We start from the raw sequence: 15951 nt of genomic DNA, 5'->3' as shown, positions 1-15951 counted from the left end.
CCTATCACAGAACGTATCAATTGCAAGATCCTCACACTAGTCTTCATGTCCTGGCACCTTCTACCTGCTTATTCCCCACCCCACTACCCAACTCCGATCGGCTGGCTTCAGCCTCTTGCTCGTCTCTTTACCCCTCCACTCCATCGCTGCCGGCCTTGTTTTCAGCCACTAATCCCCCAAACTTTGGAACTTTTTCCCTCAATCCTTCTGCCTTGTGTTCTGCTTCCCCATTTTCAAATTATGCCTAAAGACCTTCCTCTTGGACCATGTCTAAGGTCACCTCCTCCTCCCCCCAGCTAGGTATCAGGCTCCATCACTGTTAAGCACTCTGAGATGCTATCTCATATGAAGGGCGCTGTGTAAATGCAAGTTATTGTTGTTTTAATTACAAATAAAACATGCTCAGATTCAAAAGTCTGAAGCCATTTTATTTATATGTTGAAAAAGGTACACTTATTGAACTGGACTAACTTCAAACATTAATGGATTTGCTCAAAATAAATCTGTTTAATCTGTACCTCTAAGGTGTCCAGATCTATAGGAACAGATGTCATTCTGTGTGTTCATGTATACTGTATGTATACACAGACATACATACAAACACATACACACTATACACTGAGCATTTCCATTATTGGTCAATAACTAAACTAACAATTTGCTTTACATAGTACACTACAAATCCTCAAAACCATCCGAAGAGTGCTAATCGTCTATGTTTACTTTGATTACAAATAAGTTTTTGGTTGTTAAAACAAACAGCTTCTCATTTGTAGCTTGAAAGCCCAAGACTGGATCATTGGTTTCCAGGCTGGCAACCTGTTGCTTGGCGACCTGTCCCACTCGCCGTGCCTCCTTCCTGTTGTAAAGTACGCTTTCGACAGGTGTAGGCTGGCGATAAATGAATACTCGTCGCAAACATTCACACAGGGCAGCGTAGGAGTAGTTTGGAGCGCACGTTGAAAACTTCTTCTCAGTTTTAGATGCTTGAACATACCCTGGAATAGCAGAGAGTTTCACTTCATTAAATAGGCACAGTGATGGAACTACTGAGTTATTTTAGAAAAAAACAAAGTAAACCGAAACAATTCAAGAAAGGAAATCAACACAAATTCTACACAAGCACAAACTACTCCATGATCTGAGTATTCTGGGTTGGGGAAGGGAAGTAAATCACACTCATTTGTCAGTCTACCTATTTCCTGGACTCAGCAGGTCATTCACGAAGTGCAAGCTTCCGACTTGGCAGTAGAATGCTAAAAGCATATTACTGAGATAGTGCAAATAATAAAACTAAATGTTCCTAGTAGCACTTGAAGATCATTGAAACCACTGGGATTTGACACCTACATTATTGTAATGAAGATAACTGTAAGATAGCAGATTGGGAGTGGGGCGGGAAGGGAAGAGAACTGCACACATAATAAAAAGGCTAGCTTCATGAAACAAATAATATTTGACCTAATCCCAACATTTTATAATTCCAATCATTCCCCTGTCCTTGGATCTGCCAGTTGTGTAAAGCTTGATATGAAACCATAGAACACAACAATTTTCATTTCTAAAACTCTCTTCTCACATAGGATCTCAGAATGTGTCACAGTGAGTGTCAGACGCTGAGCAAGGAAGGGGTAAGGGTGATCATAGGATGAGGTGGCAACGCAGAGGGAGGGAGTTCCAGAAATTAGAAGCATAATAACCGAAGGCTCTGCCACCGACAGTAGTGTGGAGGGGGCAGGGGATGCACAGCAGAGCTGAGTTAGTAAGGGGGGGGGGGAATGACAAGCAGAATAATGGAGTATGAGAAAGCCACAGAAATAGGGAGTTGGTAGGGCATAAAGGGATTTATTTTTAAGGGTGAAACTTGATTGATCTGTTAGGAGCCTGACGAGGATTGGATAATGGACGTGAACCTGTAATAAGACTAGATGTCGAAAAGTAGATTTGGGTGTCATACATATATATGATGCAATTAACCCCATGTCTGCGGATGATGTTGTCAAGCATGTAGATGAGGAAAAGGAGGGACTAGGGGTAGAGCCCTGAGGTACTCCACAGGCGATCATGTCAGGGCAGAGGATAAACTGTTGGAAGACACAAAGTGGAGCTAGTGGGCCAAGTAGGATTGGAACAAGGAGAGTCAGTCCCACAGAAATGGATGAGAAGGAGAAACAATCGAGGAGAGGTCCACATGTCAAAAGTGGAAGAAAGGTCAAGGAGGCAAAGGGAGCCTTAGTCTTGGAGACAGACAACGTCAGTAGTGACTTTGACAAGAGCATTCTGAGTGCTGTGAGCAAGGTGGAAACCGGACCGGAGGGGCTCAAGCTGGGAATGGAAGTAAAGGTGGTGTGAAGTTGAATAGCAACAATATATTCCAGGAATTTGCATAGGAAGGGCAAGTTGGAGATGGGCCGGTAGTCGGGGAGATTGAAGGGATCAAAGGTAGGGATTGATGACTGGGGTTTGAAGAGGAGGGGGACAGTACCAGAAGTGAGCGACACTTTGACTATATGGAGTCCTGTAGCTCAGTTACAGGTACTGGACCATTCGCTTCGCAAACGAGAGACCTGGGTTCGATACCCAGCAAGGCAAAATTTTGGGCAAGTTTCCTAACTCCACACGCCTCTGTTTACCTAGCAGTAAGTAGGAACCCAGTTGTTAGTCGATTGGCGGATCGCTTTTCCAGGGTTAATAACTCCCCCCCCCAAAAAAAAATAATAAATTGGTCACTTCAATCAACAACTGTTTGTGGGACACTACTTTGCACAATTGGCTGCCGCGTTTTGCCCACAAAATATAGTCAATTCACTTTACACTATATTCTGTGAAGCACTTTGAGACATCTCAAAGACATGATAAGGCGCTATATCAAATGCAAGGATTATTATTATATCCACCTGCAAGGAGCAGGTCATAGGCTTCATGTGGGTTATGATGGTGGATTATGATGGTGGCTAGGAATGGGGAGAAATGGAGGTAAAGGTGTTCAGTTTGGGACAGTGGGGGAAGGCACAGAAGGAGAGGAGTTGGAGCAGGGGGAGGAGAAAGACGCAGTCAAGTGGATTTTGTCGATTTTGGTCACAAGAAAGTCCATGACTTCCTCATAGTTAAAATCAATATTATATGTATAACAATCCATTATATGTATTATTTACATGGGCGCTAAAGAGCTTTAAAAAGATTGATTAAATTCCATGATGCTTGAATATTGATATTTAAATTTTAAAAAAGCGCAATTAAAAAGAAAAGCAGTCATTATTCTTTAAGATAACACAATATACTGTTCGCTTAATAAAAACTATCTGTAAAAAGCCAAAGGCAATACGTGTCCTACCTAAAGCATTGAAAGTTGCAATATGGTCCCAAATGTTCTCATGTTTTGGGTATGGCTGCCACAGAAGTGCATCGACATCATGGCGTAGACACAAACATGGCATCTCTGCTGGATCTACCACAGCTGTGAACAGATACTGGTTACTTCCCAGATTAACCTGAAAAAAAGGCCAAACATTTACTTGGAGTCAAAGGGAAAAACTCAAAACCTACAAAATAAATTGCATATAAACATTAAATTGTTGTTCAGGAGTCTGTGGCAAAATGCAATGCAATTTAACATAAATCAATGGACATATGATAGCTAACCTAGTTCTAAAATTATAATTTATAATTTATAATACACGTGTTTGTTAGCTGAAACCTTTACAATGTACACAGTCATAATTGAAAGTTTTTTTTTACAGAGTAAAACATTTCACAAAGACGTTGCAATGCATCTCATGCAGGCCAAAGGTTGCTATTTCTAACTGAGGTCACAACAATAGAACGGTACCATTAACAGTAACGATTTCCATAGAACAAGTTCTCAACCCTTAATGAAGTCTGAATTTTTTCATTACGAAAACATCCGTTCATTAAGATGTGGCAAATACCAAAATAGCAGAAAATGTCGAGATATTTACGGAACCCATGGAACTACCAAAGGAGCAAAAATGGGAAATAATTAGGGCTAACTGAATTAGATTATCTGCCTTGTAATAAATTTGTTTTCCATTTAACAGGTCGCATAATCTTGGTGAAAAAAACACAAACAATTGAAATTTAAAGAGTGGAAGGTGATGTCAATTTCATCTCAACAAGATTAAATAAACATTCCAGGTCGCACTTCAGTGTAAATAAGACTGCACAAGTGCAATGAACACCAGTGAGGTCCAAGTTAGCAGTGATGAGGGGTCAACTGTACAGGGTGCAATCCAAGTAGAACCAAACTACACCTTAATGAACTTGCTTCCAAATGGCTGACAGAATATAGGGACCATACTGAGGAGTCACTGGCTTCCATTCAGACAACATTGGCATGTAAAGGTGAATATTGTTGAGTAATCCAGCACGTATAAACTGTATGCCATTTCCCAACTAATGAAATAAAGTTGAGGCATATTATGTTGTACGATTTCCCATCATCAGTACTCTAGACTGATGTCCTCAAAAAAAACAATTTCCTTGGAACAATGTAATAGTCGCTTGTTGATGCCCATGGTCACAGCAATTGTGCTGTCATGTAGCCTTGGGCAAATGCCTTTGCATCCAACAGCAATGGGATCAGAAAGGCTGCAGAAACACAGATCCCTGTCTCAAGGTTAATCCCAGAAATGGACAGCAGGGTTACTAGATGTCTGCAGTTAGCTGTGCAGCCACTTTCTAGCGATTGCGCTTTAATCTGGGGCAGAACCTAATCAGACACGTACATGTACAATTGGCATGGAATTTTTCAGAATATGCAATTATATAGTGATGGTTCAAGCCTCATTAAACAATTATACCACTAGTAACACAAACCTTAATGTATGATGCATTTTAATACTTTTGTATTTATTATTCTATATGCAATTTAGGAAATATTTGGTCATAATGGAATAATTTACAGAATGAGGAAAGGCTAGGATTTTTTGGATACCATACCAATTATCAAATCCATTTATAATTTTAAAAACCTCTATCAGGTCCCCTTCAATCTCAATCATCTCAACTCCAGAGAGAACAGCTCTAACATGTCCAATCTTTTTCAAATCTGTACCCAGTCATCCCTCGTAACATCCTATTCAATATAAAAGGAATATATTAAACAGATTTTTCTTCTGAAATACAAGGCAATCACTATTGCACTTCTTTAGCGTATCCTTTGTGTTTTTGTTTGAATGTGGAAAATGCACAGATTTTCAGGTATTGTAGATATACTGATTTTTTATTTGACTAGTGGAACAATCATTAGTGAAAAATCAGTATACAATATATCAGAGAAGCTAATTGCAACATAAATTGTTGAACCACCATTAATTCTTATTCTGAAATGACAATTTCATTTCAGCTAAAAATTTAAAATTCTGCTAACACAATCTAAAAATTAGAAACTTCACCTTGGGATGCCATCTCAAGATACCACAAATATTTCAATAAATGTTTCAGATAATCTATATAATTACAATGTCAAAAGCTAAGTTTTCAAAAATAACTGTAATCTATGCAGAGATCACAATGTTATATGGCAAGCCATAATCAAGAACATATCTCCTTTCAAAAGCAACCAAGCTACATTAAGATCAAAATGAAGTAATTAACTAGTCAAACTGATGCAAAAGCTGACTCTGAGGTGGCTAAAAGCTTTACAAGATGTGACACACCCCACCTGTTTTCCGGAGTTTTAATGAAACACCCAGTTGCAGGCAGGCATCAAACAGACAGAAGCATCAATTTGCAGAGAAGTTAAAAAAATCAATCACCTTAGAAGACACCTTTTCATATTTCACATTTGACTGCACAAATGTTGCAATTTTGAACACAGAATAACATCAAGTTATTTGCTAAGAGGTAGGTCACTCGTCTTGAGCGCTGTTGCCATCATTCTTTGAATTAAGATAATCTACACATTTCCTGACTTGGTGATCTTCTGGATTTCTGAAGCAGACTGTGCACACTACACAAGTGTGCCCAGAAGGGGGCATGTTCAGTTCTTTTTGACTAGAAGATAACTGAGTAGGTCAACAGCTGACCTGATAATGGAGGGTGTTTTGTGTGTAAAATATGATCATTTGCCAGGCAAGTGAGATATTATTCAGTGGTAAAGGACAAGATTCACTATCTCATCCATAGCAAAAGAGACAAGTTACTAATTTGCTTCTGAGACAAATAACTTGTAGTTGGTGTTGAAAAAAAAATCAGTCTGTGTCTTATGCGGCAACGGGTCAGGATGTAATTTCCTGTGATTCAACACAGCCAGTAAGTGGAAGAGCAATGGAGGATAGAGGAACACTGTTACGAGTTAGGATTAGATTTGTTTATAAAATACAACTAGTGCAAAAAATCTAGGTAACTGAATGGGACTTGGGTGCATGTATGACTTAGGTGATTATATGACTGTTCATCCTGATTACCTGACAGGTATTTCATAAGGGGACCAAGAAAACAGGACCCATCTGTCACTCAAATGAAGAACTCATCCTGAAGGGAAAGCATCAGAAGCTATCTGCGCATTGAAAATTAATGCCGCAATATGCTCAATTGTCATTCTCAATGCTAAATGGTTTAAGCAGCTTTTCCATTAGCCCTGATGTTGGCACTTGGCCTGCCTAATTTAATTTGGTTATTGCAATTCCTCTTCAGATACAATAAAATGTCTGGTGCTTAACTACTGATTTAATGGTCTTAAGTTTCCTTTTCCTTGTTAAAAAATAGTGAATTTTGAAACAGCAGTATAAAAAGTTACCGTAAAACAAATAAATAGTACTTCAGTAAAGTGCTAATGCTAACTCAAGACAGATTTATGATGAACAGGACCATCTAATGTACTGAATTTATGCCCACCATGAAAGAAGCATTAAAATACACTATAATACAAGAGAATCCCGACAGACTTCAGCTACTGCACTTCATTTCATCACATCATATTCAGAAGCCCTTCAGCGAAGTAAAACATCATTAATGACCCGAAAGGAAACTGGTTGAAATAAATCACTATATTTTCCAAAACATAACTTTATGCCATTCTCTATATTTGAGAATTTGTACTGTGTAAAAAAAAAAGCATTAATGATTTCAATGTACTGCTTTGATCAACCACTCACAGTATGCATGATACTGTCATTTTTCAATTCCTCTACAGTGACTTTTTTATGAAATGTGATTTCACTGAGCACTATAATATTACATAGACCTTCATAAGTAGCAGCAAAAATCATTAGGTGCCATATAAAATGTAATGCAACTGCACGCACATTATTGATTAGATTCTGAAAACCAGAATACGCTGGATTTATTTGGAACAGGTAATAAAGATATGACATCTCATGATAAACAGGGATAGAGGGAGAGGAAAAAGGTTTCCAGCATCTCTTCAATCTACATCATATTCAGTACACTAAGTCATCACAAGGCAAATTTTTGATGGCTTCAAATATTTCATCAAAGTAGTGTGCACCTTTATAAGAAAATACATTACACAACAGCAGTTACTGAATCTAAACAGTTTAAACAGCACCTTTATTTAGGATAATATATTATCAGTGATGTTATTCAATGTACTAATGCTAACTTATAAGAGTTACAATTTTATTACATACAAGTTGAAATTGAAACAAGTAGGCAGAAATGTTTACAGTGAAAGATCAATTGACAACACTTCACAAACCAATAAATCTCAACAGAAGTTCCATTATTATAAGACAGACCTAAAGAAAACATTATCTCTGTATGAAGAACCCAGTGTTTAGACCATATATGTTCATTAAAGAATATGCTAGGAAAAGGTGTTACAGAGAAAGGTCATCTCACCTATTTTATATGGGTTTTTAAAAAAGAAATGAAAGCATGCTTCCAATTGCAGCACTTAAAGCAGGATTGGGTTCAGACCAAAGGAAAAATCACGCAACTTCGCAATTCTACATCATCACAGGGGCCTTTTCAATACCATACAAAGGTTTGGATACATCATTTATTTTCCAAGAAGATGCAGAATATAAACTACTTGAAATAAATTTCCAGTTGAAAGATCTGTGAACAAACAGAACTGCCAAAAATTAAGCCATCTTTTTCCCTATTTGCCACGTGTCCAAAGAATAATATTCAGCAAGATCCAGAAATTGCTCAAACTGGTTGTTCGTAATGAGTGAACATTAGATGCTATCTAGAGTGACAAGTCTAATGAAATGCCTCTTAACCTATTTTTCATCAGGTAAAAGGTTTGGATTAAGAATGCCCTTCTGATTGCATATTTCTAGAATAACCATTCTTCCTTCTTCCCATTTTAGCATCAAGTGTCCTGACATTTCAGCATCAAATATCCTTCCTAATAACTCATTCTAGTTGCTGTTTGCTCTTTGAAATTTTTCCATCTGGTGGTAATAACAGTATAAGATATATTCAACCAGCCATTTTCTCAATCTTTATTTTCATTTGGCAAAACCTGAAACGGACTTTTTATGATACCAATGCAGCTGTTTTTGGTTGTTACCAATATGTCATAGCCTTTTGGTTTCCCAATGAATTAGTTGATTAAATCACTGCCCATTCTTGAACTGGACGCTCCCAGCTTCAGCCTCGAGTTACAGCCATTGATGCCTGGTATAAAATATCAGTAGTACTGCTACAACACCCACTTTCTAATATTTTACAACTTGTCTGAGAAATGTCACTTACCACATGAGTAGGTTTCAAAGTATTGCCATCAAATCGAGTTAGATTGGAAGTAGCCTCAGGGAAGTGGTCACATTCCTCCAGCTCTTGTGCATTACTAGCTGGCTTGCTTTTTTCGGGGTCTGCATTCTGTTAATATTAAAGAAAATAATGTAAACATTCTATAACTTGTCCTAGTGCTCACTTCTCAGAGTTCAAACCATAAGCATTATTCAATTACTGAAGCATGGGTGTCACCACAGCAAAGCTTGATTTTGTTCTCATCCAGCATCCACACATTTTCTAACCCAAAAGATTGGTCAGTGATCAGAAGAGGACCCCTGTCTGTTTTTCTCCTTTCCAGCCCTGGTTGATTTATACCACCTGTGCTTTGATCAACTATCTCATGACTAAATATTGCACAAGAAAGTACACTTACTAAATGAGCCATCAGTTGGAGCTCAGCATACCACACTTTTCATCAGAAAATGTTTCACAGAATAATAATCTCAAAATATATCACACATAGTTTATCACCAACACATTTATTTAATACTGCAATAATTAGTTCTTGCAGAGATTAACACTTAATTGAATTAGATCACAGTAAAGACCTCATAAGAATGATCACAAAATCACTTATTTGATAAGATTTGAATATTTGATTAACTTCCATTTTGTAATCTAATCCTCACATTGTATATATCTTCATGTAACCCATATCCAAAAAGAAAACACTTTTTAAAGCAAATCAAAGTGAGGAATATCTGTGTTGGGTAATGAAACACTTCCATTTTTGTCATCACTGTTGGATATAGCTCAAATGAGATGCTAAAATAGCATCTATTAACAGGCATTAACCCCACAAACAATCCTTTTATCAACCACATAAAATTTATCCTACCACAAATAAATTGACTTTCAATTGGATTGATTGTTTGAATATATTGGTAGTGCAGATCAGAATATTCAAACAATCAATCCTATTCAAAGGTGATCTTCCTGGCCACTGGGAAAGCCAGCAAGGAGGTGAGGCTGCTCAGTGCAGTGCATGCATGCAGGCGCCCGGGTTGGCTAGGTATGACTTCCGGATTCGAAGAGTCGAGTAAACCAGGAGTTTACTCTTGCGCCTTTCACATCTTAAAGATGTCTCAAAGAGCTTCACAGGATCTACTGTAAAGAGTAGTGACTTTGTACTTTGTAGTTGAACACGGCAGCCAATTTTCACATTGTAATGTCTCACAAACAGCTATGAAGTGAATAGTCAATTTTTTAGTTGCGAGGTACCTGGCAAGGACAATGGGAGAAACCATCTCCTTTTTTTGAATAGTGCCATTGGATCTTTAACGTCTACCTAAAGAGGCGGGCAGGATCTTACTTTACCATCTCGTCCAAAGGACGTCACCTCCAATGAAGCAGCGCTCCCCACGACTCCAATGGAGTGCAAGCCTAGACAACATGAGCTCAAGGACCCAATTTGAGATTTGAACTCAGAACCTCTGACTCAGAGGCGAGATTACTACCGACTGAGCCAGGCTGACACACAATAGGATTAACTGGATTTGAAGTTCTGCTAACGTTTGAGATCACAAAAGTCCATTCATCAGACGCATTCAAAAAGAAAAACAAAATGCAATTCTACCCAATTAGAAAATTTGAAATTAAACATTAGAGCAAGCAGCCTCAAAGATCCCATGTTATAGAGACCAGCACCGAAGCACAATGAGTCACAAATCTAGAAATGTAAACCAGTTTCACGGCACATTCATTTATGATTTAAACTAATGAGTGTAACGAGTAAAACAGGTTAAGTGTGGAGTGGTGCAAGAAAATAAAGTGTCCCATTCTTCTGGTATGAAATAAGATTGATGCAATGATGCTAGTTGAAATCAACAAATCATAGAATTATACAGCACAGAAGGAGGCCATTCAGCCCATCGTGTCTGTGCTGGCTCTTTGAAAAGAGCTATCCAATTCAATCCCATTCCCCCGCTCTCTCTCCATAGCCCTGCAAACTTGTCCTCCCAAATAATTATCTACTTCTCTCTTAAAAGTTGTTATCAATCAGCTTCCACCACCCTTTCAGGCAATGCATTCCAGATCCGAACAACTCGCTGGCTGAAAAAATTTCTCCTCACCTCCCCTCTGTTTCTTTTAACAACTATTTTAAATCTGTGTCCTTGGGTTACCGACCCACCCGCCAGTGGAAATAGTTTCCCCTTGTTCACCCTATTGAATCCCCTCATAATTTTGAAAACTTCTACTAAGTCTCCTTGTAACCTTCTCTGCTTCAAGGAGAATAATTCTAGCTTCTCTAACCTCTTCTGATAACTGAAGTCCCTCATTCCTGGTACCATCCTGGTAAATCTCCTTTGCACTCTCTCCAATGCCTTGACATCCTTCCTAAAATGTGGATCCCAGAACTGAACACAGTACTCTAGCTGAGGCCTAACCAGTGTTTTAAAAAGATTCATCATACTCCCTGACTATTCTACGCTCCTATTTATAAAGCCTAGTATCCCGTATGCTTTTTTAACAGCTTTATCTACCTGTCCTGCCACCTTCAAAGATTTAATTATATGAACACCCAGGTCTCTCTGTTCCTTCATCCCCTTTAAGATTGTACCATCTAGTTCATATTGCCTTTCCTCATTCTTCCTCCTAAAATGCAAAACTTTGCATTTCTCTACATTAAACTTCATCTGCCACATTTCTGCCCATTTTACTAGTCTGACTATGATCATTTCCAGTCTGCTATTATCCTCCTCACTGTTTACTACTTCTCCTAGCTTAATCTGCAAATCCCATCTGCAAACATTGCAAACTCCATATACGCAAGACCAGGTCATTTACATAGATCAAAAATAGCATTGGTCTCAATACTGACAACAGCACACTTCCCTCCAGTCAGAAAAACAACCGTTCACTGCTTTCTGACTCCCAGCCAGTTCTGTATCCATGCTGCCACTGTCGCTTGAACACCTTGGGCTTCTATTTTGCTTACAAATCTCTTGTATGGTACTTTATGAAACACCTTTTGAAAATCCATACAAACTACATCAACTGCACTACCTTCATCCACCCTCTCCATTACTTCATCAAAAAACTCTATTAGGTTTGTTAGACATGATTTCCCTTTAACAAATCTGTGTGGGCTGTTCTTTATTAACCCACATTTTTCTAAGTGAAAATTTATTTTGTCCCAAATTATAGTCTCTAGAAATTTCCCCACTACTCACGTTAGGCTGACTGGCCTGTAGTTCTCGTGTTAATCCTTCTGCCCCTTTTTGTACAGGGGAGTAACATTTGCAACCCTCCAGTCCTTTGGCAACATTCCGGTGTCCAAGGAGGATTGAAAGATTGTGGTCAGAGCCTCTGTTATTTCCACCCATACTTCCCTCAGTAACCTAGGAGGCATCCCGTCCAGACCGGGTGACGTATCTACCTTGAGCACTGACAACCTTTTCAATACTTCTCAGTTTATTCTTATCTTATCCAATTTCTCTACCCTCTCCTCCGATACTGTGGCATTGGCTGCATCCTCTTCTTTTATGAAGACAGATGCAATATTCTATTTGATTATTTTCTGTATTTTGGACCTGACATTTAGCATAAGCCTCCTTTTTTCCATTTTATTTTAATCTCAATTTCCTTAGTCATCCAGGGAGGTTTGGATCCCCACCTTTCCCCTTTATGGGAATTTATTTGATCTGTGCCCAAACTATTTCCTCCTTGAAGGCTTCCCATTACTCATTAGCTGTTTTACCTGCCAATCTTTCTTTCCAGTCCACCTTGGCAAATGTTTAATTTGCAATAGGTATAGGATTTCAGATAAACACAATCGAAAATTAAGTCACTTTGGATTTTCTAATGAATTTCGGAAGAAAAAGTAAGGTAATTCCTAAGCACTTTGTGGAATCAAAGACATCCAACAATTTGTTCTTGCTCACTGTCTGTAGCTGCCTGAGTACGTTATCAACTGGGAACAGTTGCTATGGAATACATTTCCAACCAACCTTTAATAATTTGACAGCCTCAAGTTCTGGAAATACTGTAACATCCACAATCTGGCTTAATAGTTTACTACTAAACAGTTCTTGTTGGTAACCTATTATTGCCAAAGGATATATTTTAGTAAATAACTTATATGATTAAGGTATTTCACAAAATAATTAAGAAATTCAGAGAGGAAGAATTTATATGCTGGATCTCTCTCCAAAGAGTGGGAAGGCAATTAATTTAGATGCAAATTCAAAGCAACATTTTCATAATAACCGGATTTTGTTTTTATAGTATTACTGTGGTTCAAAATCAGGAATATTAACAAAAACAACTCTTTCATATTATTTTAATTATATTTTGTGGTAATTCACAGATAATTTTTTAAAAAAAGAAAAACTTACCAATTCTTCAGTGAGATTGAGCAAACGTTCATTTATTGCTGAAGCTTGAGCAGGGTCAGTGATAAATTCTCCTCTTTGGTCACCAAGCACAAGCTCTGGCCACACAACTCCTTTATCTTTCTTTAATAGGAAAATCTCCAAACTATAATGATTAGATATAAAGAATGTAAACTTGCTTTTAAAAAAAAGCACATTGGAATTAAATCATTAATCTCACTATTTTTCCTGAGGCCTAAACTGTGTATTGAAAGCTTAATTAATCTAAACGTGAATTGCTTGTAGTTGCAAAATAAAGGTGACAGAATATTAACTGCATTTTACAGGATGCACTGAAAACAACAACTTGTATTTATATGGCGCCATTCACATGAGGCAGCATTTTGGGAGTGCTTAAAAACAGAAATTCTGATAAAAATCAAGTAAAAATAATACAAGTGTACACAATTTTAATCTTTCATTCAAAATTATCAACAATACAAAGAATTACAGCAAGGAAACAGGACACTTGGCCCAACCAGTCCGTGCTATTGTTTATACTCCAGACAAGTCTGTACCCACTCCTTAATCCCTCCCATACCCTTTTATTCCCCTCTCCCTCATGTGAAGGTCTAGCTTCCTCTTGAATGCACCTATACTACTTGATTCAACAACCACTTCAAACAGCAAATTCCACAATCTCATTACCCTCTGCATGAAGTAGTTCCTCCTAAATTCTCTTTCAGATCCAGATGATGTATAATACTTTTAAATACATCAAGCCAGCAGGCGAGAGGGCCCAGGTTTAGGTTTGTGAAGGACAATCTTAGGACATACACCAGAAAGCATTCCTTCACAGGAGGTAGTGAACAGCTGGGATGGGTCCCAGGATAGCTGATTGAGGCCAGGACACTAAATTCAGTGAAAAACATTACAATCCTGTGCTTTGAGATGTCCTCACGATGTGAAAGACGCTATATAAATATAAATTGTATTGTAATGTATAAGATAGTAGGCTCAGTATTCTGGGAGGACTACAAAATTGATACCCACTGATAAATTCTGGAATAAGTATTTTTTTCCTGCATTGATACTGGCTAAATATTTTAGCTGCTTGTTGTTTTTAATTGGTTTTTTTTGGAACACAATCACAGTTAAAGCAAAATTAATTTGTGACTGATGCTTGACAAGCATAACTCCTTCAGACAATGTATTTGGTTTTACAATATTTGAACCTGACTTTCTGTGCAGAACATCAGATTAACAAGTTTATCCGGTTCTGAAAATCACTGATGTTCACAATAAGATTTATTTGTGAAGCTTCACACTTGAAAATTGCTTCCATCTATACATTAGGTTTGCTTGAGAAGCCTTACAATTCTTACTCTGGGTGACTTCACCAGGTAATTATGTCATGCAGATTAGTTACTGCATTATCATAACATTGAGTAGACTTTTCCCTTATCAAACAGGAGCAGCTTTGAGATCCAAGACCTTTTGCAAACATGCCTTTTAGATTAGAAACATTTATTATCCAACTGTATGGCAGTCAATTTTCATTTGCTCAACAGATCTGTAATCTCCCTGAAATATGACATTTGTTCCTAAAAAGGTTAAAAATCTAATTATAGTTTAGACTTATTGGTTTATCGTAGTATTAAGCGATGTCATCGAATGGTAATTCAAATTTGAGGAAGATCTTATTTTTATTAATGCCAAAGGAAATGAAGATATCCTTGATTGCACATACATCATTTTTCAATTCCTCTACTTAATCTAAATCCAAACTGTAATTTATTATTTAAGTACTACAAGAAACTGATGGGACTACAAGAAATGGTCAAAAACCAACAAATTGAATAATCTGTAACACTGTCATGCTGACACTTGTTCAAGATGGGTCTCCAGCAATCATTATATCCTACAGTGAAAATTAAAAAGTGAGACTGATATTACTGTTTTAAGAATTGGTCAAATATATTGCATAGTGTTAAGACAAAAACAAAGGAACGTTGAGTAACTTGTTTTTAATAAATAATAGATTCTTGTTCTAGTAATAGTTATCTTGTGTTTAATAGGCTGCTAACACTTACTGTCTAAGTTGACAAGAGGTGGGCAAGAACCCACAACAAAATAAACAAATTGCAGAAACACATATTTAAAGAGCATTGATTACGGTGATTAACAATGAAACAGAAGTATTAATAGATATTAACATCTAGAAGAAAGTTAGTGTAACCACAGCTAATTTAAGAAACAATATAAAAATCCCTACAATTAAGAGAATCACGACAAAAGCAATTCTTTCTGCTTCTATATTAAAAACCTCAAAATATTGCAATGCAGAATTAAGTTAAATATTTTGGGTTAAAATAGATTTAGAAAATAGGTTTCAATTTTTGTGGATGAATTCATCCAATGGATACTAAAAGAAAGAAAAGGGAGGAGTGCAGATACACACTTCTTTAAATTGCTGACATGTGTTTTCCACTATATATATATATATTATTTAAAGTTGCTCTATTTGTTTTGAGTGGGGAAGATAAGTGTTCAGATGCACAACCACAGTTCATTTTAGTGCATTTTAGACTCCCTTTTAGAGCAGCCCCATTAAGTCAAGTGCTATTCATGCCAGCAAAAATGTTATAAAGGTCGAGAAGTCAAACACTATACAAATGAAGATCAATTTATAGGCATCCCTTGATTCATACATATTTAAAATCATTCAAGTGGCTACTCACTACAATTGGGAAGAAGATACTGTAGCCAAAGAAAATATTAAATGAAATTGGCTCATTGTTTGGAATCAACCTACTTCAATATTTTGTTAAGCCATCATTTGTTTAATCAGGGAACTGGAAACCTAGCACACTACCACACTCAATAAGTCACAAGTGGAATCCAATAG

The 15951-nt window shown here is 37.3% G+C and overlaps 1 protein-coding gene across 1 annotated transcript in view; it reads right to left on the bottom strand.

Annotated features, from left to right (window-relative positions):
* Window positions 1-411: 411 nt before the first annotated feature.
* The window catches only part of nudcd1 (NudC domain containing 1), a 49224-nt gene continuing 33684 nt past the window's right edge, over window positions 412-15951 (bottom strand). Inside the window, 4 exon segments of the mRNA NM_001292844.1 lie at window positions 412-998; window positions 3335-3491; window positions 8689-8814; window positions 13068-13209. Of these exon segments, the coding sequence (NP_001279773.1) occupies window positions 706-998; window positions 3335-3491; window positions 8689-8814; window positions 13068-13209 (718 nt within the window). The 3' untranslated portion in view covers window positions 412-705.

This window comes from Callorhinchus milii, unplaced genomic scaffold, assembly GCF_018977255.1.
Source record: "Callorhinchus milii isolate IMCB2004 unplaced genomic scaffold, IMCB_Cmil_1.0 Scaffold2, whole genome shotgun sequence".
Taxonomy (NCBI): domain Eukaryota; kingdom Metazoa; phylum Chordata; class Chondrichthyes; order Chimaeriformes; family Callorhinchidae; genus Callorhinchus; species Callorhinchus milii.
This window is presented reverse-complemented; position numbering and strand designations above follow the sequence as displayed.